We start from the raw sequence: 24,991 nt of genomic DNA on the forward strand, positions 1-24,991 counted from the left end.
CTCAAGTCCTCAACGTAAATAACAAACTCAGAAGAAAAATCTTAATCATGTTATAAATTAAGCCCAAATAAAACCTCATCCTCTACTTCATACCCCTTCCTGAGATATGCAAGGCTAAATTTCTGGGGTTTTTTTTCCCCCTTAGGATGCCATCATTGCATGTCTCCTTTTAGAGAGATCTTAAAATGTGTCTTTAACGGCTCTTGAAAATGAATGTCCTGTACCTGTTGAATTTCCACCACTTCCCAGGGAAATTCTGGTATCCCACCACTACCCCCAAACTGTGACAGTGAATTCGTCATTGCATGCCCTTGTCAGAAAGGACTGACGAGTTTGACTTCTGTACCCACTTTTCTTTGTTCTCCAGAACATTCCCTACTGTCTCAGTGCCAATGAATAAGCACTAGTCTTTCAACAAAACACAGGAATAAATTAGCCCTGGCCTCCCCTGGGAGCACTGCAGACAGTGTTTAGTTGAGATGCCTGGAGTGGGCACTCTTTCCACTTCAGAGACACAACTGGCACTAATTGGAAGCTTTTCATCCACTCTCTACAGGCAGGCGCAGTGCTGGTCAAAAAGTCTGAAACCTAGGCCTGAGCCCTACTGCTATGCTGGCTCTCAGTGTCTGGTACAGGATCCTCAAGCTACAGAGAGGCATTTGAGCCCTCAAGCATGTTTCCATGGCTGTGAGTCCTGTACCTCTCATGGGACAGAGGAAAAGAGGGGTGCCCTTCCAAAATCCATGCTGGATATGCTGTTAGGGTTACACCTTGGGAAAGCTGATTTGGAAGAAATTACATCATTGCTATTGTATAATTCATTTTCTGAACAACTTCAAAGCATGAGGAGAATAATAATTTTTTTATGAAATGTGGATATGTTAATCCTGCCTACTTTTTGGACCTAATGTTTGACGAAGTTACCTCTCAGTAGTCACAGGGAACTCTGGATGTACAGGTCACCTATGTGAAGCGGTGCAGTATTTACATGTAACCTACATAATCTTTACATATATAATTTAAATTATCTCTAGATGATTTATACTGCTTAATACAATCTAAATGGTTGTACTGTTTAAAGGAAATGACAAGGAAACAGTCCATACATGTTTATTAGCGATATAATGCTTTACTTGTGGGAGTTGTAAATACACAGAGATACCTGTGAGTGTGTTTTATGAGCGTGTATTTCAAGGGAAACTGAATTAAAATAGAGACTGGTTCATGGGACTGGAGAACAGAAAGGCCTACCATCTGCCATCTGTAGGCAGTAGCCTCAGAACACCAGAGAGGTGAGTAAGTTTTAGTGTAAGGGCCCTCAAGCCAGGGATTCTGCTGTCCAAAGGTGAGTAAGAGTGGATGTCCCAATTAAACAAAGCATTTTGTTGTATTTTGATGCTGGGCAGATTGAAAGCTGCATTTTGTAAATCCTGACCTCCAGAAGGCATGTCGTTTTCTTGTAATCTATAATAATTAAAGTGCTAATGTCTCCACAGCAGCCTCAGATACTCTAGAAATATTTTTGCTCACTTTGACTCATCAGATAACATATAAACAACTGTCAAGAGTTCACTCCTGACCACATGGATGTCTTTAAACCACACTTAATCTCCAAATATAGATAATGACAAGGTCTTAATATCAAACAACACAATGCAGCTCTGCTGCACAGTATCAAAAACTTGGGATTCCCTTCCTCCAGGGGCAACACCCATGAGATATATCTCAATCATTTCCTGGTAGAAAGTTATAAAATTAAGTACTAACATAAAATGTTTACAGTGGAAAGAAGACCAGAAGAAAATGATATATCTTTTTGCATAGTTTGTATATACCTAGAAACATATTTATAGCAAAGCAAGAAGATGGCTGTTTTTATCATTTCTGTAACAGGATTCATGGCATGAACTGGTATTTCTATCATCTAACTTCTTTTTGGCCTTTATTAAGAGCCTAGACTTGTCATGGTTCATTACTTAGTGTAATAACCCAAACCTTCATTCTTGAAGGTTTAGTAGTCTGCTTGGAATGGGTTAGGGTAGCTTTCCATTGCCCTTAATCATAGAACATTATAATTCTGAGAATTGCTCTAAGAGGCAGCCTGTATTCTGGAGATATTCTTCCCTACTTCTGTTGTAAGATGTAGTACTGTTTCCCTTTGGTAGTCTGGATTAGTCACCCTACCCATCACTGTAACCCTTTCCTGACCTACAAGGACATGACGATCCCAAAGTAATGAGCAATCTTAACTTCCAGTTCAATGAAATTATTGTCGTGTCTCTCAGAAAACTCTAGGAAGAGGAACCTTAAGTCTGTAAAACGTAAGGATGAGAGAACAGGAAGCAGAAATGTTGTTAGTGGGTAACTCAAGGGTAACTGTAGGCAATCCCACTTCAGTTTTACCCTTTGAGTCCAAGCTATGTATGGTAAGACTAGCACTGTGTGTTGGATACTGACTCGGCACATGCAGCCTCCTGACTGTGCTCAGCATCATATGCTACCAGCATGTAGTCGGTGCTACCAAAGTCTCCAAAAGACCATGGTTCTACCAGGATGTCAAGACACATGAGAAATGGGTGAATTCTGTTTGCCTGAGTCTATCACTGACACAATAGATAGAGAAAAAAATACCATCTTGAATTCTTTGAAGATGACATGAGTTAATAAACACAACAGTGGGGTGATGTATCTAATTTTCCTCATATATTATAAAACTTTCTTTTATGTGTAGCCTTAAAAAAAAAAGAACACAGAGAAGTAAAAGCAACCAAATGTAATCTGTGATTGTCCTAAGGATATCTAAGGATGAGTGATCTCACTCCAATTGTTGGTATTTTCCTCAATTTCTAATCTAGAGAGAAAAAGGCAAGTTATTTTTAAACTGAAAAGAATCCTAATAAAAACATACCAGGTAAAAAATGGTGATACTACACCATCCTTTCCTTCTATCAAAGGAAAGCAAAGAATCCCTCAAGCCCTGAACACTGACCTTGAAAACTTAGGGCTGGACCTCAGTATCCATGCAGGTTATTTTGGGGATCGGTAGTTTTGCTGAGGTGAGTGTTTTCTAACCAATAAAGCCAAGTTATTTTGGGCTGCCATAATTGTGCGTTAGACAGGTGGTTTGTGTATGAAACATTTAATTTACTGGCTGTGTAGTCTGTTGATTTTGGATAGGGCTAGAAAAAATTCTATACAAGTTTCCCCAAATGATGGGCTCAGATGCTGATCTTGTCACTGTTACAAGCAGATACACATCACTAAGCCTGCTGGAGTGGCAAGAGGGCTCCGTGGGAAAATCATGGTGTGACTTTCCATGATCTGAAGGCTAACCACTCACTGGAATTGAGTGGACTTTAGACGGTAATTTTGCAGGGTATGTATGTGTTATAAAGGAATATATTATATGAGTGTAAATATTAGTCACATACCTTTCTCCACATATTTTATGGTTGGAGGGGTTCCGATATTATTTAATGGTAACTTTTAAGTTACCATTGAAACATGAAAGAACACCTGTCAGGGTATCTTTCAATATTAAATATATATGCTTTTATTCATTAGTACAGACCCAGGAAACTGCTTGAATAAATCATCTTCACAGTCTGTGCTAGTCTGTGTGTCCCAAACTTTAGGCAGTGTACACAAATAAGAAGGCAAAACTAATGAACTGGCAGCTACGTTGCTGAGGCTGCAGATGCAGGTGGTCATGTGAGATGGGAAATCCTCAGAGACCCAGGCTGTATCAGTCCTGGAGGATGGATCCCTTTATCCCTCTCCTGCTGCCTGGCCACATTTACATGCTGCTTTACCACATTATGGCAACATATTTTGAGGGGATAGGTAGAATAATGAACATGTATTGTCTCTGAGACCAAGAGGTCAGAGGTCCAAAATCTTTGGCAGATCCCACTCACCGGACACCTCTAGTGATCTGATGGCTGAGGAAGGAGAGTTTTAAGTAAAAGTTGCATTCACCTACATTGCATTAGATGAAAAGAAGAGGAAACCATGAGAAAGGATGCAGGATGGTGATGCGCCTTGTGCTACTAGAGGGTACAGCCAGTCCCTGAGGTATGGGATGGGATGCAGACCTGAGGCTACTGAGGCAGAAGTGAAGGGACTTGAAGAGAGTCTTTAGCTAGAGCAAGAAGAATTAGCCACTTGTTTACACAAATGCCGTGGAAAAACAAAATTCAGGAAGTCACTTGCCTCTAGGCAATTAGTCAAAAGGAGAGGGAGGGTATAGTAATTTTGATTGATCTGGAACTTCTCAGCCCCTATACATCTGTCACTCAGGTAGCAAAAGTCCACTGCAAGGCTCTGTTCAATGTAAGGTATGTGATGTGGTCTGAATCCAATACAGGAGATTGAGAACTTTGTATTATGTTGAGCATCTTGAAAGCTCTGTGCATTTGATAGTTTTATAGATAGTAAACTTAAGAAGTCACCAGTATGAAAATAAGAAGACAGACAGTTGAAGAAATGTAATCTATGGTAAAAGAAAAAGAAGTCATCATCTTATATTTTAAACATTTTAGAACCACAAGTGAAAGGTTTTGTTATAGATATACAGTGACAGTTTCATCTCTAATCTTTGACCTTCACTTTCAGTATAGCTGAAAGGGGGTGGAGGTATGAAGATGACAAGTGACTGGTCTGACGCTGGATGGGCCTCTGGGGATCATGGGAGGCCATGTGAGTCCAGGGGTTAGGGCCTCTGAGATGCTCAACATCGAAGTGGCATTGTAGGTCACTTGTCATCTTCCCTGAGATGTGGAAGATGACTCACAGTCCTCTGTGTCATTTGCTATGTGCCATGCAGAAGATTAGGTTTGATGTTAAAAGTCTCACATTGTCATCATGAATGTAATAGTGTAGCAGTAGGAGGCCTTCCTCACTAGGTTAGATACCCAGACCCCAGATACACCTTGTGTTTACAGTTCCTAGGCTTGTGGTCTCAGAGAACAGGCAGAGGTCTTTAAGGGGACACTCAAAGGTGCATAGTATTTGTAAGAGAGTAGTCTGACTCCTTTTCTTTTTCTATTGGAAAGATATGTCTTATTTCTAAATGGCAGTAAATGTCAAAAGGGATCATAAGCGTTATTCAAACCTAGAAGACTCTAAAATAGGGATTTTTTTTGAATGAACGGAAATAAAATCTATCTTTTCCTAAGATGTCTAGCAATAAACCAGAGGACCTCAAAGTGTATGTGACAGAAAATAGAGGGGAAAGGGACTCAAGAAAAATAGCAATAAAAATTCAATTGGTGGGCCTGGTGAGATGGCTCAGCAGATAAAGCTCTGTGCCCCATGCATGATGACTCAAGTTCAATCTCAAGAACCCATGTGATGGATGAAGACAAGCACTCTCACAAATTATGTTCTGACCTGCACATGTGCCATGTATCATTCATGGCACATGCGCACACACACACACACACACGACAGATAGATACATAATAATTAGAAATAGATACATGATAGATAGATAGGTAGATAGATAGATAGATAGATAGATACATAGATACATAGATACATAGATACATAGATACATAGATAAATGATAGATACATAGGTAGATAGATGATGAAGAATATAGATCCATAGATCTATATATTTGGATCCATAGAGCCACAGACTTATATAAATACATAGATACATATGTGCACAGATAAATTATAGATAGATGATTGATAGATGATAGATACATATATAGATGCATAATAAATAGGTAATAGGTAGATGGTAGATGATAGATTCATAGATAGATGATAAATACATAAACACATAGATGCATAGATAGGTGATAGATTAGACAGATAGATAATAGATGATAGATTGATAGATAGATAGATAGATAGATAGATAGATAGATAGATAGATGTAAAAAAAATTCACTGTTTCTAATCTTCCTGAGAACCTAAGGCACAAGGGATCAAGGATTTTGGATCAAAGAGTGCTCATTTCCTCAATAAAAAAAGGGGAAATGTTCAGGGGCAAGGGAGTTCTAAATTTAAGAGTAACTTAAAGAAGACTCTTATTTGTAAGACATATTGAGTCTTTACTAAGTAAAGCCTCCAACAACAGTTCAATATAACATACAAAAATATTCTCTGTTTGGCCAGTTGTATATTGAATTGAGATCATCAGTGGTAGCCCTGCAGTGCCTTATGGGCAGCTATGTAGATGTAGGCCCAAACACTAACCCTTAAGCCCTAATGATGAAAGATGAAAGTACAGGGGGTGATACTTTTCATAGATTGCCTTGTCTATGTGGCAGATGACTCGCCTGCTCTGTGACAGACTCGAGTCACACTTACTTCCAAATTGAACCCCTTAGCAACTTGGCAAACACAGAAGGTCAATTTCTGAGGTGTTGATTAAATAAAAGTCACGTGTTTTTATACACTAGACGACTTGGAGACAGCGTTTCTATTTTGACAGTGGAAACGAATGCTTCCTTTTGTTCTTGGCAGCAGCAACTGCTCTCCACTCCCAGTCTTCCTGTTCCATTCAGAGGTGAGGTCGCAGAAGTACTTGAGAAATAGTTGAAGTGTTTTTATTAAAAAATATTTTCAAATCCTCTGAAAGCCTTGGATATATGTGACTAAAACTTGTTCAATTGAATGTAAAGGATCATTGAGCTTAGAAAATTTTAATTGCAAATATTCTAGCAAGGTTCTGATTACATTTTCTTGGTGAAAGAACCTTGCTTGAGTCAATCCTTGCCTAAGTGAGCTTTTGTGATTCTTTTTAATATGCTTGCTGCTTTTCTGAGCCTGGCAGGCTGTTTCTATCACACATACTCTCAAGGGTAGGAAGAATAATTTGTTAGTTGGACTCTTAAAATGTTTTACCTGTTTATTTTCTCTGTATGTATGGGGGTAGGGGGGATGAATGATATAGTGTATACAATAAAGGTAAGAAGACAAATTGAGAGTCAGTTCTCTTTTGTTCTGTGGGTCTAAGCAATCAAATTAAGGTTGTAGGGCTTCACAGCATATGTCTTTACCTGCTGACCCATCTCTCTAGCTCTGAACTTTTTTTACAATTTACAAAATATGAATCATGGTATCTCCGCTGGAGGTGTCATATGAATTAACCAGAAAATTGATACATGCCAGCCACTTGAATAGCACATTATGTAAAGACCCAGTTCTATGATGAGGCTCTCAAATGTACCCATGTTAACCTGACCTCTATCTCATAGTAATTAGCCAATACTCAAATACTGTAGATTACTTTTCAAGCCATAATATTTCCATGGCTTTAAAACAAGGAATCCTGTTTGGCTTCATGCTAAAGAAGGCATGTGTCTTAGTTAGGGTTTCTCTTGCTGTGATAAAATATCATGATCAAAAGCACCTTGAGGAGGGAAGTGTTTATTTCATCTTACAACTCTCAGGTCACAAGTTATCACTGAAATCTGTCAAGGCAGCAATCTAGAAGCAGGAACTAAAGTAGAAATTGTAAAAGAATACTGCTTACTGCGAGATCCTCATGGCTTGCCCAGCCTGCCTTGTTGGGTTGCACAACCTATGGTGAGGTGAGTCCTCCCACATCAATCATTAATCAAAAAAATACAAGACTGACTTGCGTGTAGACAATCTGATGGAGGCATTTTCTCAGCTGAGGTTCCTCTTCACAGAAAACTCAGCTTGTGTCCAGTCTAGTAAACAACAACAGCAACAATCCAACAAGGACAGCTTGTAAAAGTGAAATGGAACCTTACTTTGATGGAGACTAAGCACTGGCCACCAACACCAATATTGTGACTACTATATTTAGAAACTCAGTTACCTGTGTCAATGTATTGTTTACCTTAAGAAGTCAAGCTGTCTTTGAGCACAGTGGAATTATAATTAATTCTAATTCTGTTCCATGTGCAGTATCTAGGACTGACATTTTAAGCTTTTTGTACCAAAGTAGGATACACTGAGATTCATGGATGCCAAGGAAAGCTACTTCCTGCCTTTCTACCCTTCTCATGGAAACATAAGAGACAGCCAAGAATCACCAGACCATTTTATTTTGTCTTTCTTTTATCCCTTCTTTCCTTCATATTCATTCTCTCTCTCTCTCTCTCTCTCTCTCTCTCTCTCTCTCTCTCTCTCTCTCTCTCTCTCTCTCTCTCTCCTATCTAATTGTGTTGCCCCAACAACTGGCTTAGAACTCACTATGTAGACCAGACTAGTATACTCACAAAGATATTCCTACCTCACAAGTGCCAGGGTTAAAGGTATGTTCCATCATGCCCAGTCAGACCACTTTTTAAATGCATAAAAGAGACATTGACTTTATATATCCTTTATAATCCTTTAATTCAATCAAAGGAATTGACTCTAAAGAAAATAAAAAGACTTAGAATTTAAAAAATACTTTATTACTCTAGAAACTTTCTTTTTTAAAAAAAAACATTCCATCTCAAATGATATCCCGCTTCCAGTTACCCCTCCATAAGACCCCCATCCCACTACTTCCCTCACTTCCCTCCCCTTTGCCTCTGTAGAAGGTACTCACCCACACACCCTCTCCCGCACTACTTCTCCAGCATCCCCCTACACTGGGCCATCAAACCTCTACAGGGCCAAGGACTTCCTCTCCCATTGATGTCAGACAAGACCATTCTCTGCTACCTATCTGGAGCCATGGATCCCTCCCTGTACACTCCTTGGTTGGTGGTCTAGTCCCTGGGAGCACTGAGTGGTCCAGCCAGCTGACATTCTTCCTATAGGGTTGCAATTTCCCTCAGCTCCTCCAGTCCTTCTGCCAGCTCCCCCACCAGGGTCCCTGAGCTCAGGCTGATGGTTGGCTCCAAGCAAAAAATTTTCAATATATTATCCTATGCATGAAACATAATTAAACCATTGTTAAAAAAGACAAATGTTTATCAAAACATTCATGAAAATTACATATTCATCCTTCAAAATATACACATTCAAGGGTCAGTGTGAACTTTTTAATAGAACACCAGGACCATAGAAACTAGCCCCCTGAGAATCAACAGATGGGACTATACGATAAAAGTTTTATTAATTACAGCAAAGGTGGGGGAGCAACAGAGCGGCAGTCTACAGCATGGAAGAAAAATCTTTACCAGCTACACTTCAAACAAAAGGATAATATCCAGAATTCACAAAGAATTTCAGAAATTAACTATCATGGAAACTGCCATGGGATGGGAAAATGAACTGAATAGACAGTTCTAAAAGAGAGAGGAGGTTGAATCAAATGACCAGTAACTATTTTTAAAAGTGATCAGGGAAATACAAACGAAAAACTACTCTGAAATACCACCTCTCTCCAGTCAGAATGTCTATCTTCAAGAAATCTGACAATAAATGTTTGGAGGGGATGTGGAGTCGGGTGACCCTTATTCACTGTTTTGCAAGGAGGGGGTGCAATTTAACACAACCATAGTGTAAATAAGTTTGACGGTTTCTCTAAAACTTAAAATTAAAACTACCATGCCACCCTGCTGTTTCACTTCTGTATCCAGAGATACCTGTATCCAGAGAACTCCATACCCTACAACAGAGATATTTGGGTCCAGGTGCTTTATGTTTATTGTCAAATTTTTTACTATAGCAAATAATTGAAATCACCCTAGTTGCCCACCAACTAGATGAATTGATAATGATAATTCAGCTCTAAAGAAAAGTGGAATCACAAAAATTTCAGGAAAATGGATGGACTTAATATTAAGTGAGGTCACATAATCTCAGGAAGAAAAAAAACATGTTGTGCTTCATGTGCAGAATCTAACTAATAACATATGTACATGTACAATCAAATGTATATCTGGGTACTGTATAACAGACAAAGAAGATAATAAGAAAGACTAAACATTAAGGAATGGGGAAGGATCAAGTGCAGGCAAAAAATATGAGAAAATTGTGAAAGTAGATATAAAGCTAATTTTTTTTTTTTTTAGTTATAAACCTGTAGATTTTTCCTGGAAGTTCACAAAAATATATTTGATAGTAAGAGTATAAAATCCAATGTGAAGCTCCACAGATTCCATTTTGAATGGTTACTCAAACTGTATAGAAGTATGTTGAGCTGAATAGCATTTGGAACTGATCTCATTATTTTTGGTGTGTGAATATTTTTGCAAACTTTTTTATAATATAGCTTAAAATTGAAGAACATTCTTAGAAATTAAGTATCCATCCTTCAAAACATACACATTTAGAAATCTTTGATCAAGGTTTTGATATCCACATGTAGAAAGAAAAATCCTACAACTTTCTACGGGAAGATTATATAAACAAATTGTGTTAGCACACAAATTCCTACATACTGGTCAAGGTGCTAAAAAAGAGAGTAGCCTGAGCATGACCTCCAGGAAGGAAGACTTGCCTCTAAATCACACCATGATTGCTCCATACTCAAAGTCAAGGTAAAGAGCCAATGGACCAACTATCTGACAAAAGAAGCCTGCAAAAGTTTTCTTCAGGTTTCCTCAAGCATATCCTAAATTGGATTATACCCATGTGTGATACAAATAAATGCACTTAGAAATGGTAAGTCGTGGGTAGTGTAACCATCAAATTATTGTGCCTTGAAAATAAAGGTTTCTACAATTAAAATGTGTACCTTTAGTCAGAAAAAATATAAACCTTTATTAGATAGAACTCTTTCATTGTAAGAAATAACTATATCTTGAATGACTTAATCAAAATATGTGTATGTGTTTAGCTGATATAACTTGAAATTCAAAGAGATAAGTCTGTACCATGTGTATGATAGCTCCAAGAACTGAAACTTTCTTGGAGCTATGGTTCTTTCTAGCCGGTAGTAAAACCATATGCCAGTTAACATAGCCAGCACATATTCAGAACTCACTTTTCCAATCTATTTGTCAAAGATGAATGAGACTAGATTCTTGAATAGCTCTGACAGACAGATCATGAGAAGATTTTGCTACGACCAGTTCCAAACACATATCCATCATTAGACCTGTCATTGTGTTCAAGTGTTTCACGTTAGCCACTTTTTTTTTAATCTACTACCTTTTGTTGGTAGGGTTGGTAAGGAGCAATGGACTCACCCAGATAATGAATAATGCCCATGAGATGGTGGGATGACGGAGAGGAAGGGAGGGACAGAGGGACAGAAGGAGGGGGGAAGACTGGACAGACAAAAGCAGAAGCAGTTCTTTATGTCTATTTCTAATGAAAGGGTAACAGCAGTGAGAAGTTGCATTTTTCTCAGGCTGAAACTATAATAGGTACAATAGGGGTCCTAGGGCTAGACATAGTTCATGTGTTAAAGGGATAAGGATAGGTTGATACAAAGAATAAAATATTTGACTCTTATGATAACCAGCTGTATTTTTGAGTCCATCAGTGCTCTCCAATTCTCCATCATCTTTTCTTCCTAAATATGGTCATGGTCTATGTTGAGTTTCCTGATACTGCCACCTTCACCCTTGGACGGTCTTCAGAGGCCTGGGCCTCTGGATGAGTTGACAATGGCATTCAGATGAGATACTAAACAGTTTTATCAAGCTAAATAGGATATAATTTTGAAGAGCAGCAAGTCAACTTCACTTCATGAGAACTGTAAGAATTGATAAGGATTGGTGAGAGAGCACAGCATTTGCAAAACCTAGGGAGAGCAGTATCTATGTAGCACTGATGACAGAGGCTCTCTCAAAGATCAATCCTAAACTCACTTCCCTGTACCCACCTCTGAGAATTTGCATATATGTGCACATGCAGGCATATATGTAACAAGAGATACTGGAACCCTGGCCACTCAACAGTATCGAGAGTTTCCCAAGCTGCCTGTGGGAAGTTAGTTCACCTCTCATACTCTATCTTTACCTTCCAAAAAGTTTTCCTCAAAACCTGGTTCAGTAGCCAGCTCTCTGGCTCCCCTATTTAGAATGAATGTTCAATTCACTACCTTCCCTGAACATTCTCTATGGACTTCATGCCCTCAGATCTTCAATTGCCACACTGTGCTTATGTATGTCTTTAACCGATTATGTGTTTCCCTAGGAGACCTCCAGATCTTTCAAGGGAGCCCCTTCTAGGTGTCCTGTACCTTTCTAAAACTGATGTGAACAAAAACACCAGAACCAGTCCATGTCTCCTTCACAGGTCCAGGCTTTTCAAAGACTCTTCTTCATAAATGCAGACATTCTCCTTAAGCACTGGGAACCTCACTAGGCTGCAGTTTTTTGCAGTAGATGAGCCTCTCTGTCAGGACCTAACTAAAGCAGTGGAGATACTGACATGGTTGAGTAGATGTATAACACTAATGACAGCGAACGCTTCTGAATATCAGGTACTTTCCGGTTCTTCTCTCCAACCAAATTGATAAAGGACCTAACTATGCTGCCCAATTATAGATCATTAAGCATAATTTTTGTGACAGGTCAATTATTTTTGGCATATAACAGAAGAAGAGCTTTTGAAAATTGAATGGGATGATGTAGCCATAAGAAAACTCCTTTATTTCACCTCTGCCTGTGCAAAGAAGGTTTTTTTTTTTTGGTGCTTGTATCTGATGAAAATGAAAGATATGAATTAAATTTATGCTGAACTCTGCCTCGTTTTAGCAAGAAGGACTCCAGACATTTCCAGGCAACCAGTGGGTGAGAAAAAGCCTCATTTGATTCATTATAAGATTCATTAGCAGTATTTTACCATGTTCTTTAGTAAATGTCAACATCTTTAGTGTGTTTGTGTAGCAGAGGATATAGCCCAGTGGTAGAACGCTTGTCTAAAATACACAAAATCCTGAAATTGATGCCTAACATCACAGGGAAAAAGAAAATATTTATGTTGTTTTCCTTGACTAGCAATCATCGTGGCAGTAACTCAGCACACAAAAGAATTTGATACTGTTACTGGATAGTGAAAAGAAATATAAAATTTATTTTTCACTTATGAATATATTTTGTGCAAAAATGTTTAAAATATATCTTGAACAAAAAGCATATTCAGTTAAGATCATATTTTATTAAACTATGGAATGAGAATTAATTCAAGGAGGAAGAGACGTGGTCTAATTCCTGCCTATTAGAGGAGGCGTTTTATTCATTTTTCTATGGAGGATGATGCTCGTGAAAATAAAGTGAGTGGCATTGTGAGTCTTTAGATTGTAATGTTTTAGGTACTGAAGCATTTATAGGAAATAATATGAAAGCATTGTTTGTAGTACAGTCAAGCTGTTAGAACCTGTTGTAATCACTTGAATTCATGATGGTAATTTTTGGGTGTTGCTTTAAAAAGGAAAGAAGAGTGTGGTGGTTTAGAGTTACTCGAGAAATACAGAAAAGCATACTAAAATGCATCATGTGACTTTGCATCACTAAATCTGTGCCTTATTTTCCCCTTGTTCCCAGTATGTATAACATGGAGAACTAACACAGGAGGTTGAGATGGAGGATGGATACCACCTGTTGGCCCTGTATAGTGTATGGAACCCACAAGGCTCAGTGTGGGACATAGAAATATTTTGTGTTTTTCATCTAGGTCATATAAATTAAGTAAAATCAATCTTGAGGACTCTTTTTTCTTGGTGACTAGCAAAAAATGAATATGATATAAGAATTTTTCCTTCATTGATCAAAACAAAAATAAAAATTAATTCAGTGTAAGTATAGCTTCTCCATGGTGGATGGGTTTCATCTTGAACGTATGAAAAATTTGAAGTTTTAGAGGTAAAAATGGGTTTACTACATGTGACCTACTATTGTTCTAGCTTGTCAACACTGCATGCTGTTGAGTGTCAGTGGTTCTCTTCCTTATTCTGCAGTCAATTACTGTGCAACATAAAAGAGCCTTGGACCCCAACAGGGTCCCCAACATTAGTCTGCATTCACAATATCATTTTGAATGCATTCTTTACACTGCACTAGATTTGAATTTTTTTAAAACCGAATCATCATAGATCAGAGATTGTCTACTTAAAGAGATTGATGTTAAGGGCCTGATGTTTTTCCTCTGTTGATATTGTGAAAGACATGTGTAAATGACCTACAGGACTGAGTGTAGTTGTCTAACTTGAGCTACCAGTTAGTATCCCTTAGCATTAAATCCTTATACTTGAACTAGAAATATTTCTAAGATCCCTATATGGATTCTGTTGAGTTCAAGAAAGATTGTTCACATCTTCATAGAAAAGTAAATTTGGGGAATCACATTAATTAACTTAAAAATAATGCCGGATTTTCTTTGAAAAGGCTTTGTCTCTCTCTTTCACACACATACACACACACACACACACACTGAGAGAGAGAGAGAGAGAGAGAGAGAGAGAGAGAGAGAGAGAGAGAGAGAGAGAGAGAGATTAAGATACATAGATACGTAGTTATCAGGAAACAATAAATGAGTCTTTGCCATGTTTTAATTTGAGATTTCAAAGAGCATTCTGAGTCTATCAGAGATTCTAGAGATCATCAGATTCTCCAACTGGCTCAAATGATCAGAAATTACCTAGCAAATGATGCCAGTTCAGATTGGCCTTAGAGAGATATTTGTACCTCTCTGAAAATCTGTTCTCCTTTGTTTCTCAAGAGGTGATCCAGGAAAACATTCATATAGCCTTAAGGACCCCTCTACAAAGCCTTTGCATGTGTGACTCTTCCTTGACTATAGCTCTACCTACCCTGTAGTATGAGCAAGATTAGTTATCACTGACCTACCCAGCCTGGCACCCATGTCCCCCAGCGTCTTTCAGCATCTGTACAGTTACCATTTTAATTACCACGTGACTTCTCTTGGGAGACTCAGACAAAGCCTCAAAATGGTTTTTCTCACATGCATCTGGTTGGCTCTGTCTGCCCACCCCCAGACATCGATGGTATGACATGACTGTGTCCTAGCTTCAGCCTGTAAGAACATTACCCATGGGAAATGAAAGGTCTATCTGTGCAAGAGAGGAACTTTGGCCTTAGCACTCAATATCATATGTTCTTAAAGGGCTTAACATGCAGGTCCTGAGTAGAGATCCATTTGACATTTCCCTAACTGGCTAGAAAAATGGTGGAGGTAAGCTGGACTCCTCCTTCCATAAGTGATACTTCTGACTCTCCATTGGATCCCGGATCCAGGGCAACCTCTTTGTCCTAAGCAATCACACTTCCTATAGGGCCCCTGAGAAATGATTGTCAGAGCAGTATTAGTGACTACTGCAGAGATGAAAGAGAAAATATACACAGCACTGAATATTTGTGGGTTACCTCCTATATGCAGAGCCCTTCTCCCTTCAGTCTCCCACACTTGGCCTGTAGAAAGTTCGTTAGAGTTGTCATTCATCATGGGATGGCCATTAAATGTGTGCCTGTCCTCTCACTAAACTGAGTTGGGCTTGAAAACCATGTTCCCGGGTCCCAGTCATGAAGTCTGCTCCATTCTAGCAGCCACCTGGAAATAGAGATATTACAGTGATGTTTATAAAGCACTGTGAGGAGCCAGGAAACAAGTCTGTTAGAATTTGAATCCAAGTCTTTAGGCTTTATTTTTCACTGTCATAAGATGTTTTTATTCAGCATAGAAAAGTAATTATTGAATTTACTTGACCTGTGATTTAGCTACTGTTCTATTGCCGTGAAGATACACCATGACCAAGGCAGCTTATTAAAAGAAAGTATTTAATTGAAGGGCTGCTCATAGTTTCAGAGGGCTAGTTCATTTTCATTATGGCAGAGAGCATAGCAGCACTGAGGCAGACATGGCTCTAGAGCAATGGTTGAGGACTTGTATCTCACCTATAGGTTGCAGGTAATGGGATAGTGAGCCTAGTGTAAGCTCTCAAAACCTCAAAGCCCACCCCTAGCAACACATCTCCTCCAACAAGGCCACACCTCTTGAACCTTTCTAGCAGTCTACCAACTGGGATCAAAACATTGAAATAAATGAGCCTACAGGGGCCTTTCTCATTCAAATCACAACCACCTGTTTATTTAGTGATAGTGGTAAAAGGCAAGCCAAGGCATGTTCCAAAAGCTAGCCCCATTCACACCAATGAAAATAATCCCAGTTCCACTCAGTGGGTTACAAGCAAAGAGGAGACACATGAAGGCTGAGAAGAAAAGGTTCACTGCCGGGAATAGGGACGGTCTGATAGAGGGTGATGGGCAGTATAAATGATCAAAACACATGTCTGAAACTGTCAAATAATGAAAGCAGTTTTCAAATCACAGTATGGGTAGGAACTGGGGAAATAATTCAGTTAATAGTTAGTAAAATGTTTCCGGCATAAGTGTAAGGACATAAGAATGATTCATAGAGCCAAAAAGGGCAACAGAGAAGCCAAGGGAGGGGAGAAGTGAATGGCCACTAGCAGAACCTCACTGTGGAGTCTGGTTATGTGGCTTCAAGGGATCAGAGTTCTGAGTGGGGATTGATGTCTGGAGTAAGTGGCCTAGGAGCTGGTTCAAAGGCTGTATGGAGAGAAGAGAACAATTCCAAAGCTTCTCACTGTACAGAGAGAGTGGAAAACAATTTCAAAGCTTTTCCCCAAATAGTGGACAGGAATTGTATGTAGGCTGTGTAAGTTCACGTGCATTGATTACTTTTCTCATGGCTGTGGTGAAATTCCTGAGGGAGGGGAACATAAAGGAGGATGGATTTATTTTGGCTCACAGTTCTACGGTATAGCCATTGTGGTGGGGAAGGCATAGCAGCAGTAACATGAGGTATCCGATCACCTTGCCTCAGAACTCAGAAAACAGAAGTGAATGTTGCTGCTCAGCTTGCTATTTTATTATCCAATCCAGCACCCTGGCCCACCGAATGATGTCACTCACACTTAAGGTGTGTCTCCCTGCTGCACTTATTCAATTAACCTGATCTAGAAATCCCTTCTTAGACATGCCCTGATCCTGATCCCTCCTAGATCCTGTCAAGTTGACATTATCCATCACACACAGGCATTGTTTCTTCTACAATCTTTCTCATCAAGTTTTGCAACTGGGCATGATGGTACAAACCTGTAATTCCAGCACTGAAGGGGCTAAGTCAGGAGGATGCTGAGCCCCAGGATAGCCTAAAAACGAATCTGAAAAACTGTTCTTGTTCAGCAGTACACTGAAATTTAATGCATTGCCTTCTGCATTTGTACGTTTTCCAATGTCCCCCCTCCCCAGTATGTCTATGTTTGCTTTGAGCTCTTTTTTGTGAAGTTTGTATTCTTATAACTGTTCACTTTTAATGTTTTTATTTTTATTGTTCAAGACCTCACATAAAGCAACACATTAAGGGATTTCCCTTTGGTTTGCTAATTGCATGCTGTTAGTTGCTGTTGAGATATAATGTTTAGAGAGATATGGGTTGTGGTTCATATGAATGCACAGTAATACCATTAGAGTGTGTATTTGAACGTATGTGACGCCTACAATCACATAGCAAGCCCAGGGCCTGATTACAGGAAGGAGAGCAAGTTTGGAACAGAGTACATGGTTCTAGCCTCAAATCTTAAGATCAGAAAACGCCATGTCTACCGACTCAACTGCAACTCTAGAGTACAAATAGTCTAAGGGGTGGACTGATATCCTGCAAACACCAGCTCTACACATACAGCTTTCTGACACTCTGGAACAGAATAAAGTTACCTCTCACAATTGATATGTAACATGTCCCCACTTAGCAGGATGACTGTAGTGTTCCATGTCTGTTCTCAATAGAGACAAACTGTAAATTCAGCAGAAAGTCACACACAGCTCTGGCCACCATCTCCCTGTGTTTCCACATAATGCTCAAGGACATCAACCACTGGTTCTTGAGTTCTGATATTTTTTAATTTTACCTTCCCTTCCAGGCTCATCTCTTACTTACACAAAACCTTGCATTGTCTCAAGGATTAAAATTAAGGCAGGTCCAAATGTTGAGGAAGAATGTCATTAATATGTAGGCCACACTTCCAACATTATTCTATGAGGTTGCTGGTCAGAAGGTCCCATACCAGAATGGCCTGTTTCTGTTCATTCTTCATGTTTCTGTTTGCTTGTTTGTTTAAGAGAGTCATTTTTATTATTGCTGTTGTTTTTGAAAGTATAATTCATTTCTCCCTTCCCTTCCTCTAATCCCTTTTATATACCCCTCTTTGCTCTTTTTAAAGTTCATAGATCCATTTTTCATGACTCGTTGATATATATATGTATATGTATGCATATATATGAAGTCACTTTAAGTCAGGAGTCATACTACAAAAAATTGTCTTCATTATCACTAGACTGAATACTTAATCACCAAATTGCCTAGAGGATGCATGTTTAAAGGGCTGATTAAGGGTTTGAAGATGTAGCTCCTTGGTGGAGCACTGTCCTAGCATGTGCAATGATCTAGTTAAATCCTCAGTACCACAAAGATAAATAGACAAAAGACTAACCAATAAAGTGCCCAGATTTTTATGGGAGAGTTTGAATTCAATTATACATACACATAAGGCTCCTTGAGAGTTAAAATGTTTTCAAGAATGCTATTGGTTTGGCAGAGGGTCTTCCTTATTTTGATGCCCCTGAATCACACATTTCAGAGTCAATAGGATGTTGCTCATGTTAGGCAGCGTGACACTCTGAGTGGCTTTTGTTGACCTGTCTTTGTATGTCCTCTCCAGTGAGTCTGCCTCTGGGGCCTGGCAGCCACTGCAGCATGGGTGGAGTCTCACAGGTGCCAGCGGAGGCTGAGGAGACAGCATCTGTGGGCAGCTGTTTTGCATCAGAGGACACAACTGAGGACTCAGGGGTCATGAGCTCTCCTTCAGATGTCATCTCCCTGGACTCACAACAAGACAGCATGAGATCAAAGGATAAATGGTCCACAGACCAGGAGGACTGCAGTGACCAGGACCTGGCTGGAACTCCAGAATTGGGTCCCCAAAAGAGCCCATCATGGGGGACAAATGGCTCAGGAAGCTCAATCCTAAGGTGAGTCATGGAATGAATAGCTGGAGGTAGTGTCACGAACACTGGCCTCTAAGTCCTCAATGACAGATCACCTTTTGTGAGGGTGATCACTAAATAGTGATATTTTATACCCAGTGCCAGTTGCCTTCCGTAGATCTGTTCCCACCCTCATTTGCAGCTTGTTATCTCCAGTCCTGTCTTCATGCTGTATGTAGACATGAAGATACTTTTTAACAATACATTAGATTGTGTAGTGTACCTTGACACAGGAGCCAGAGGCATACTTGTGGTATAGTTTTCAACTCAATAATGTTAAAAGTCACCCTTCATGCCACATATATTGTTCATTCATGTATTTTTTTTCTTTTTGTATTAACATTAAACCAGGTTGTTCCAGGTTTACAGGATGGAAACAATAAGCAAAGTACATGTATGTTTCTGTTTAATATAGAGAGTTTAATAGAGGAAAAGTTAGATCATCAGAAAATTTCATCAGCTATATGGAATATCAGCAAATATATTGTCTGTGTATCTGTGGCACCCTGTCATCCAACTTCTGCACAAGTATGTGTGGAGAGCAAACATTCTAAGCTTTGCTGATCCCATGGGTTTCAAATAGTATCTCAAGTGTCTTCCGTTTAAAGTCCTTGAATAGGAAAGTTAACAATTTTCATAACAATTTAATCTTACTTTTTAATGATTTTTTATATACTTCTTTAAAAGATGTGTGCTTTCCCATTTTTAAATTAGGAACTTCTTCATTGGCTATTTGACCATGGGGAGTCTCTAAGTTTGCAGTTTGAATCTAACTTTGTTATTTTAAATTACACAATAATCTCCCTATATCATATGGTTGAGTGTGTCCTTGCCTTCCATATGCATGTAGTCTCTGAATATTTAAGAGATCCTTCAGATTACCTTTGGCTGAAATTGGCTGAAATGCCTTGTGTGGCTTTCTGACATCAGGGTGCTCCTCTACCTGTGGTTTGTTTTCAGGCATGATGTATAAAGAGTCTGCTTTTATTTTTATTAGGATCCACTTCCTCTCTAGCTGGAGGACAAGTTTCAGTAGCTGCATCTTCTCTTTGGACCACTTTGCACACCACTGGTTCCTATCACTTTCTCCTATCTGACCTTGTTCACCTTGTCAGCTGAGTAAGAAAGAAAAGTATCTCTGATCTCTAAGCATGATGAAGACACTAACTTATCACCTCAAGAGAGGACCTTGTGTCCCTCCTTTCATGAAATGAAAAACTAGAAGTTAGAGAAGGTTACATTTTTTACAGAAATTATCTATAGCATTGTATTTCCAAATATGCAATGCAGAACATTGCCAGGTGGAATGTAACTAATGTCTCTAGTGTAAAAAGAGGTTGAAACTCAAGTCCTGTGTCTGGCAGGGGGTGAGTCCAAGGAGTGTCACTAGGGAAAAAGACAGTGTGGGTGGAGGGCTTAAAGGCTTTACCTGAAGGCCTTTCAAAGCAACCCTTTTCAAAACATCTAGTTTTCACCTGGCATATAGGTTACAGACTTTCTGTAGACAGTGTCTGAAGTATGCTCTGTATCTAGATTTGTATGTCACATCTCATAAACTTAAAATGCTGTTTACTAACCTAAACTCATAGCCAGACTAAACAGATGTGCAGCTCATTGTGGCCAGTCCTCAGGGATGCTCTTAACTAAGTATATAGGGTGCCTTCACTATTCTGTGACTCCCAGAGATGTAGACTTACCCTGAATGTCCATCTGTAAACTTCCAGATGTAATACTATTTAGATATTTCTTGTACTATAGTACTTCAAATTAGTCTGTGTACAAACATATTTGGAATGCCATAATATGCTCCCTTTACCTTAAGCAGGCTATTAGAAGATCTTGATTACTTTGTAGAGAAGGACATCAGTTTAAACATGCCCTGCAAGAGGCCTCCATGTGGTCTTTAGGATGAATGATCCCTTCAACACTGTTTGAGAACTCTATTCAGTTCCACCTACCTGCCAGGTTCACACTTAATGCAGATGCATATGCCTGAGTCGTATGCCTAGAGAGAGACTGAGTCTCTTAAAGAAAGAGTAATGACTTTGGCGATGGAGTGGTTAAGAGCACTTGCTGAACTTGCAGAGACTTGCATTTGGATCAGTATCCATATGGTAGCCTATCTGTAACTATAGTCTGAGGGATCAAACGTCTTCTTCTCACCTTTGCAGACACCAGGTATGCACATGTATGTATATGTGCATATATACATGCAATCAAAACTCTCATAAACATAAAATTAAATAACTCCTTTTAAAGAGTGATAAGTTTTTTATCCAGATCCACAAAATACCACACTGAAAACTCAGGTTGTAAAAAGGCAAAAGAGGTGGAGGCAGGCTTGTGGTTCAAATAAACCTATATTCTGCTGAGAAGTCACCTTCTCAGCAGAATGCAGGCGGGGAGTGTTGGAGTAGGTATCTTTCAGGTATCCAAACTCTGAATGGACAGTTAAGGGGATTACAGCCTGTTCTAGAGGATGAGTAGCCTATAATCAAGTTAACATTGTGGGGGAACAGAACTCACAGGGCAGTGGCCTTGATCTCGGCCACTTAGACACACACACATACGCACACACACACACACACACATGAGAGAGAGAGAGAGAGAGAGAGAGAGAGAGAGAGAGAGAGAGAGAGAGAGAGAGAGAGAGAGAAAGTAAGTAAGTATCTGGGCAGCCTCCTATAGAGAACACATGCAATGTTCTTCTGGCCCTTCATAGGACCTTTCTTTCCCTGTGACTTGAGTGTATACCCCACGGGCATGACCTCTGTTTTGGGTAGCTAATGTTTTATCTCTCATTCCACATTCCTGGGTCTACCTAGAATGATCCCAATCCAATATCTAGTTACTGTAACTTTTCTTAAGATGTCTATTTGTGTTCCCAGAGGGGTTCAACCTGCATGAGGCATAATGATGGTATGAGACCAGGCTATGTTGTGTCCTCTCTGTCACCTCTCAATGCCAGACTGTAGGAGCTGGGGGAGATCAGAAGTTAGTTTTTGTCATAACAAGCGAGGTAAGGACTCTGGGATTAGACTGGATTCTAGTAAGTTGTCATACATGACCTCAACATGCGGAAAGTGTCCAGCATGGGATTGGTCACTAGGGAAGTAAGGATTGCTCATGCCTTTAAACCTAGATCTTCTGTTGTCATAACTCCATTGCTCAGGGAATCACTAAATGCTGTTTGAAAATCACATAAAGATGAATCACAACCCAGAACTGAAAGCCCAGAAGTCCTGGTTTTTACAGCTGTCTCCTTTCTCTTGTCTTTACATGTTGAAATCATCTATATTTGAGGCGATAAGATTGCCTAGGTATGCATGTTTAAAACTTGGGCACAAATATCGTATTCTCCCAAGCACCTGTCTAAAACTACCACGATGGTCACTCTTTGCTACTACAGTGTGGACAGGTAATAAAGTTACTGCTTCGGTTTGGTATGGCTGGGTTTAGAGAGTTAGCTCACCGCCACTATGGCTGCTGCTTCTTTGGCTTGTATAGATGGTACCACCCAGTATCCCAGGAGCCTAGGTTTTAATTTTAGGAACCTCAGTAGTAAAATTCTGTCTTCTAAAAAACGTAAAGCAAGTGAGAATGGTTGACCATAATTCCAGTTTATTGTATCTGGTACAGTTTGAAAAGAGGGTATTTTTCCATCCAACTCATTTGATTATATTCACTTGCAAATTTTTCACTCTCCTGAATTCAAACTTTACCCTAATTGGGACATCAACTTTCCATTGTATTTCTCTAAACTTGATATACAAAATAAATTCCCAAGAAGAAGTCTGGCCAAAAGGTATATACACACAAAAATAAATGGAATATGCATGTGGTGGTGATCTCTTGTTCTGGGAACACCCAAGAGGAGCGCTTTGAGCTTCATGACTGGCTTTGCCCTGGGAAATAGTTAGAATTAATGCTGGATGTACTTGTGAATCTGTTCCTGTACTTTATTCTTTATAGTTGATTGGGACCAACATTACTTATTCTTAAAGAATAGCTTGGCAAAAGTGTGCCTTTGGCCTGCAAGTCCATTTCTCCCTTCTCTTTCTTCCTCAGTAAAATTGAGATGTAGTGTTCCCTCTTAGAACAGTGCCTGGCATGTTCCTAACCTTCAAAATTGGTAACTGAGATCATTATAGTGCTGTTGCTCTCATTTACAATTCATGGAGAAAAAAGAGACATAGGATTTGTTGTATAAGCTCTATGACCATTTGCAGCTCTGCGTGCCTCCTCTTCAAGCTATAACAACTTTGTTTGGATAGAAATAATAGACAGATAGGGGAAATGCAGAGTGGATGTTGCTTCTCTCACTCTAAGAGGACTAAGAATGGAACTAACAATATTTTTAAATAGTGGACCCCCCAAAAATCTGGCTGTCATCAGGCTGTTTATCTGTCTATAGATCAGCATTACAAAACTCCAAGTTCTAAGGTTCCTTTGGGGAGCATCAGTTCTGAAAGTTGCTGTAAGATGTGAATAAGAGAGATGACTATGTAGATTTGAGACTTTCTCAAAAGTCGGGCCAAAGTAGAAAACACATTTTAGCTTCTGCATCCCAAAAGACAGGAGAAATAATGTACGTGCCAGAGGATGAGGAGGGGTGCTGGAATACACTGCCTGCTCTACAGGACATGGCCCAGGTGCCCACGAACTTACATCAGCTGTTGTTATCCACCATAGACCTGCATAAAATGGAGCCTGTCCACCGTCTTCATGCTTGGAGGAAGGGTGAGGAGGCCTCACCCATCTCACAATGTCAGGAGCTGTTGACAAGTCATGGTTGCTGAGGAAAGGGGAAGTCACTTTTCTCAGTACCGTAGCTTCTAGGAAGCTGCCCATGCTCTAAGAAACCGTCTCCCATCCATAGTCACACTAATTAAGCCAATTAAACTCAGTGGAGGCACAAGTAACAGTAAAAATTAAACACATGAAAGTGGAAGGCCCAGTTGGGAAGAGTAAGGGCCCAGCAGGACTATAAAGAAGATCCAAGGTGATGGGGGGAAATGGCCAAGACATTACATACATATATGAATTTTTCAGAGGATTCTTTTTAAAATACTGTCTATGTGTAAAGAGAAAAGGTGCAGTTTTTTGTTTCTTCAGATGAAGAGAGACCCCTCTCCCACTCCCACTCATTGCCTCACTCCTTACATGGCTACCCTTCAAAGACTTTCTTGGCCTCAATTTGTTGGTAAATGTGAGTAGAGACATTCGTAATTGCAGTCTGAGAGAAATCCTTCCCCTACTTGCAGGCATGTAGCCCCAAAGTAGCCTTGCATGCAGCCTAAAACTTGGCAGGGATATGGTTCCTGAATTTCTATGTCATCCAGCATCTGGAACCCTAAACTAGAACTCCAAAAACTGTGGCCACAAAAGTTTCAGAAGTCATTCCTATAATGTAGATCATAATACCTGGAGTCCTAGAAACTGTGTGACCACAGGAACATTTGTAAACCACAACATGTGAACCCCTGAACATTCAAACCCATCGCCACTCAGAAGCTACAGGAATAGTTAGAAGCATGGTATGTATTATACACTCCTTCAAAGTAGTATTAGAACACACAGAAGTGACTGGAGGTACCACTCATTTGGTAGAGTGCTTGCTTTGTATGCATGAGGCCCTCATTTGACCCTTAACACTAGGGAAAAATGTGGAGTTCTGCACTGTACTGTAGCCACTAGTCATAATAGCTGATAAGCACTTGCCACATGACTGTTCACATTGAAATAGTTTGTGTATGTAAAATATTCACCAAACCTAGTGCTCAGTAAAGAAATTTATTAATCATGTATTAAATAAAGCTAAAATTAGAGCCATTAAAATTACCTTCACTTCTCTCCTTGCAAATAGGACTGGAAGAAGATCTAAAATCACGTATATGACCCCCAATGTGTTTTGCACACTAGTGTTAGATTCTGAGGCCTTATCAGTGGGGAACACTTACATCTGCAATGAGGGGGTCAAGCATATGCAACAGCCATCCAGTTTCCCAGGCTTTCTACCTCCAGGCTGTCCTAATCATTTTTGCAGTCACAGGGTTGCTTTGGTCTCCATCAGCAGACTAAATTGCT

At 39.6% G+C, this 24,991-nt stretch overlaps 1 protein-coding gene across 2 annotated transcripts in view; it reads left to right on the forward strand.

Annotated features, from left to right (window-relative positions):
* Cobl (cordon-bleu WH2 repeat protein) overlaps positions 1-24,991 on the forward strand; it is a 232,547-nt gene that overhangs the window by 182,465 nt on the left and 25,091 nt on the right. For both annotated transcript variants that reach the window (XM_028777526.1, XM_028777534.1), the window contains one exon: positions 18,580-18,889. In XM_028777526.1, the coding sequence (XP_028633359.1) occupies positions 18,580-18,889 (310 nt within the window). The remainder of the gene's footprint in view (positions 1-18,579; positions 18,890-24,991) is intronic.

The sequence above is a fragment of the Grammomys surdaster genome, unplaced genomic scaffold (genome assembly GCF_004785775.1).
Source record: "Grammomys surdaster isolate TR1022 unplaced genomic scaffold, NIH_TR_1.0 67, whole genome shotgun sequence".
NCBI classification, from domain to species: Eukaryota; Metazoa; Chordata; class Mammalia; order Rodentia; family Muridae; genus Grammomys; species Grammomys surdaster.